Here is a 4,612-nt window from a genome sequence, read left to right as displayed (position 1 = left end):
TATTTAATAAAATAAAATATAAATATCGTTATCTTTATCATACTGGTTAAGTAATGAGTTGTCAAAAGTGGTTCTAGATATTCATAAAAGTTATATACGTTTTAATAATAAAGTTGTTTTTAAACTGAAAATGTTTTTGTAAGTTTGAAACTAAATCAAATAAATATGATAATTTTGTTTTCCAAAACTAAATATATTTAAGAATCATTTTGTTTAAAGGTTAAAATAATGGAAATCGTTATATCATAAAACGTTTTAGAAAAGTAGAATCATATATATATTCATAATAGGTTTCAAGTTTTTAAATTACAGTCTGTTAGTGAAGCATGCGATAAAGTTCAAAGGTTAAAAAAACGTATGAAATTATCTTAATGAAAAATGTCGAGTTACTTAACTTGTCGATATCCAACATCTAAGTTATTTACACTCCACGTTCTTACTTATAAATCACTTTACCATTTTTCGAATGTTGTCAAAAAGAATAGATTTCTTAAATCACAGTGGACCTCATAACATAGACCCGTAATCATATCACAATGTATCTGATAAATCAATCATTTGATATTATCTTCTAATTCCATCGATAAATATATTGAAATAAATACATTCATGTAAAGTATTATACGTTTAATACTTTATTAATATTTTCAAGTTATAATATATATATACATATATATACATATTTATTTATATATAATGGTTCGTGAATCGTCAAAATTTGGTCAAGGTTATAATGAATGTATGAACACAATTTAAAATTCTTGAGATTTAACTTAACAAACTTTGCTTATCGTGTCGGAATAATATAAAGATAAAGTTTAAATTTGGTTGGAAATTTCCGGGTTGTCACACAATTCGGTATCTGTTTAAATACATAAACAATGGAAATGACAGAGTGACTGCACGCGTATGTGATGAAGAAACTGACAAAATCAAACAATACTATGACTGGAGGTACATCTCTTCATGCGAAGCAATGTGGAGAATACTATCTTATGATATACATAATAGAAATCCGACTGTTATAAGTCTTGCATTTCATTTGGAAGATCAACACTCTGTTATGTTTGATGAACAAGACTTACTTGATAATGTTTTACATGATCCTTCTATTAATGCTTCCATGTTTCTTGAATGGATGAAATGTAATCAGCGTTACGAAGAAGCACGTCAATTAACATATCTTGACTTTCCTACAAGATTTGTCTGGAACAAAGATACCAAACTCTGGACTCTTAGGAAAAAATTCACCGGCTCAATAGTCCGCATTCATCATGTGTCACCTCAAACGGGTGAACTGTTTTACATGAGGATTTTGTTGAACAAAGTCAAAGGTCCTACTTCTTATGAGGATATTAAAACAGTTGAAGGTAATATTTGTTCTACTTTCAAAGAAACTTGCTACGAAATGGGATTACTAGACGATGATCAAGAATATATTAATGCAATCAAAGAGGTCAGTCGTTGGGGTTCAGGGCACTTTCTTCGGAATTTTTTTTCTCAACTACTACTATCAGAAAGCATGAGAAGACCCGAATATGTTTTTTAAAAGTGTTTCGAATTTTTATCTGTTGACATCATTCATCACAGATTATCAGGTTAGAAAATTTTGTAATTAACTTTACTAAACAACTGATATGTTTTATATTTTGTGGTAAATAATTATATAATTATGTATAAATGTTTACATGTATTCAACCAACTCATGAAATGTTACAGAATTTGACACTTAGTAAGATCGAGAAAATGCTTCAACGAAATGAAAAATCTTTTAAAAACTACAGTTTCATGTCTTATCCTACCAGCCTGGGCTTAAACTTATCAAATAATCAACTCATTATCGATGAAATGTCATACGACATAGATGTCTTGAAATAGGGCATTCGGATCTGATTTAAAATTTAACATCTGAACAGAGAAATGCTTATGAATAAATTCTAACAGCTGTACAAAAAGAATTTTTTGTATGGCTATGGTGGTACATGAAAAACTTTTCGATGGAAGACTTTGTCTACTACATTGCGGAGTAAATGAAAAATAGTTTTGAATGTTGCATCAAGTAGTATAGCAGCTTTGTTATTACCTGGAGGAAGAACGGCTCATTAACGTTTTTGTATTCCTATTGATCCAACTGACGAGAGCTTTTGTCATATTTTGCCTAACAACAACTTAGCAGGATTAGTACGTAGAGCTAAATTGATTATATGGGATGAAGCACCAATGGTTAAAAAAATATGTGTTGAAACATTGGATCGTACATTTAGAGATATTTTTCGATCAACTAATCCTAATAGCATGGAGACTCCTTTTGGAGGTAAGGTTATAGTTTTTGGCGGAGATTTTAGACAAATCTTACCAGTTATTACAAAAGGCAAACGCGAGAATATAGTAGCTGCAACACTAAATTCTTCATACATTTGGGATCATGTTACTGTACAACGACTAACAGTTAACATGCGACTTTCTGTTGGCCCATCAATTGAATCTGATCAGGACAATAGGAAAAATGTTGAAGAAATTCTTAATTTTGCTGATTGGTTACTGAAAATAGGTAATGGTGATGTAAATCTAACGGAATATGGAATATCTGAAATTGAAATGCTTGACGATGTGTTGGTCAATGATGTGGAAGATCCTATCGGATCCATTATTTCATCAGTATATCCAGACTATTTGAATAACCTAGGAAATCCTACCTATTATCAGTAACGTGCAATTATTGCACTGACTCACGAGATTATTGACATAATAAAAGAACGAATGATGGAGTCACTTGATGGTGAAGCAAAATCTTTCTTAAGCTGAGACAACATATGTCAATTAGAAAGAGATTCTCACTTTAACAATGAGTTGTACACAGCGAATTACCTGAATAGCATCAACCTTGGGGGATTACCAAAGCACAATCTGATTCTAATAGTAGGGGTACCTGTAATGTTGCTAAGAAATGTTGATCAAACAGGTGGATTGTGCAACAGAACTCGACTGCAGATAATCGAGCTAACAGACAAACTGATAAAAGCTGATATTTTAACGGGTACCCACGTTGGCACAATTACTGCAATTGCATGAATTATAATTATAACATCTTCCGTTAATACGCGTTTTTAAAATATTTCGTTTAGGTAATTCACGCACCCGTATTTAACTTGGGGGACCATTGTTGTCAAGAGGGCAAAGAGATGACTAGGTCAACTAGTCAACCTTCACCCTCCTCCATTCATTTCATCCTCCTCATTTCATTACTTCCACTTTTATTCTCTCAGACCCTCAAACACAAATTCATCATCCAAATTCGATCTAGCAAGCGTTCTTCAAAACGAATTACATATTTGGAATCCTTTCATCTTCCTCTTCGAATCCATACCAACTTCATCACATTTGGGTAACTTTTTAAAAACACTAAATTTCTTGTTCTTGATCTTTTAAACTTAAAAGTGTGATAATTAGTGTGTATGGCTCAAGTCTAACATGAATATATGATTTGTGCTCGATCTTGTTGTTTTAGTGTAACTAGCTTGAACTTGAAAAGTGTGTGTTTAATCTTGAGTTTTGGATGATTAAATGTTGTTGTTATGTTAAAGTTCATGTATTAAATGTGTTACTAGCATCATTAGCTTCAATTTGATGTGTAGGTTGATTAAGAAAACTTCACTAACATGATTATTGATTTTGTGATTTTGATTAGGGTTTGATAGACTTAAATATGAACTTTTGATGCATTGAATGCTATGAAATGTTGTTGGTAAGTGTTTAGTTGTATTGTATGCGTAATTACCTACGAAACAGCGTATTATATGTAGGTAGTAAGTTCCCGAATCATCTTATGAAATTTGTGAACTTGAAACTTTGAAGATGAACTTTTAATGATCACTTGACGAGATTTTGGTTATTGTAAATGATGTTATTGTTTGATGATAAGTGCTTAGTTTCCTCGTCAAAATACCTTTCCGGTGATATAAGATACATGTTTTGATTGTTTGAGGATCATAAATTGTGATTGTTTGAAGTTTCGTTCGTGAACTTGTGTGATTTCAGCAAAGCAGGATCTGTATACCATTTTGGACGCCATCCAAACACTTGGACGCCGTCCAGCCCTTCACTGCTGGACGTCGTCCAGCCTATTTGGACGCTGTCCAAATGAACTACAGAATTCTTTTTGGTTTGTCGTTTACCATTTAATTCTAACTATGCTACGCACCTCCGATTAACATGTAACTTGTTCTAGCATGCTTATATATGATTAAAAACCTCAAAAAAATTGTCCGAGACCCGACCCGAACGTGTTGACTTTTTTGTTGACTTTGACTCGACCAAAGTTGACTTTTAATCAAACTTAACCAAATACTTATGCAATCGTTCTAACTTGTTTTTATACTTGTATCTTGCATGAAACTTGACAATTTGACTCACATGCTATATAATCGAGTCGTAACGAGCCATAGGACTAATTGAACAACTTTGACCAATCGTGTTTACCGTTATTGATACGACCTACTTGTTTAGGTCAAGACTAGCATTCGCTCTTGCACACGTTTACTTGTGAAGTACTTTTATACTCTTGCACTCAAGATGAGATCATAGTCCCACTTTTACTCTTTTATACTTATAT

At 32.3% G+C, this 4,612-nt stretch overlaps 1 protein-coding gene across 1 annotated transcript; it reads left to right on the top strand.

The window, feature by feature from the left end:
* The first annotated feature begins 976 nt into the window (after positions 1–976).
* On the top strand, positions 977–2,709 carry LOC139842918 (uncharacterized). Its single transcript, XM_071833017.1, has 2 exons — positions 977–1,456; positions 2,140–2,709. Exons 1-2 carry the CDS (start codon positions 977–979, stop codon positions 2,707–2,709), a joined length of 1,050 nt encoding a protein of 349 aa, XP_071689118.1.
* Positions 2,710–4,612: the final 1,903 nt, after the last annotated feature.

The sequence above is a fragment of the Rutidosis leptorrhynchoides genome, chromosome 4, assembly GCF_046630445.1.
Source record: "Rutidosis leptorrhynchoides isolate AG116_Rl617_1_P2 chromosome 4, CSIRO_AGI_Rlap_v1, whole genome shotgun sequence".
NCBI classification, from domain to species: Eukaryota; Viridiplantae; Streptophyta; class Magnoliopsida; order Asterales; family Asteraceae; genus Rutidosis; species Rutidosis leptorrhynchoides.
Note: the sequence above shows the minus strand (reverse complement) of the source record. Positions and strands in the feature narration are given on the sequence as shown.

Excerpts from the sequence above, each read along its gene's own strand:
- LOC139842918 (XM_071833017.1), top strand. The coding sequence starts at position 977 with ATGTGGAGAATACTATCTTATGATATACATAATAGAAATCCGACTGTT. Across the intron at positions 1,457-2,139 it reads ATATTAATGCAATCAAAGAG|AGCTTTTGTCATATTTTGCC; the intron begins GTCAGTCGTTGG and ends CCAACTGACGAG.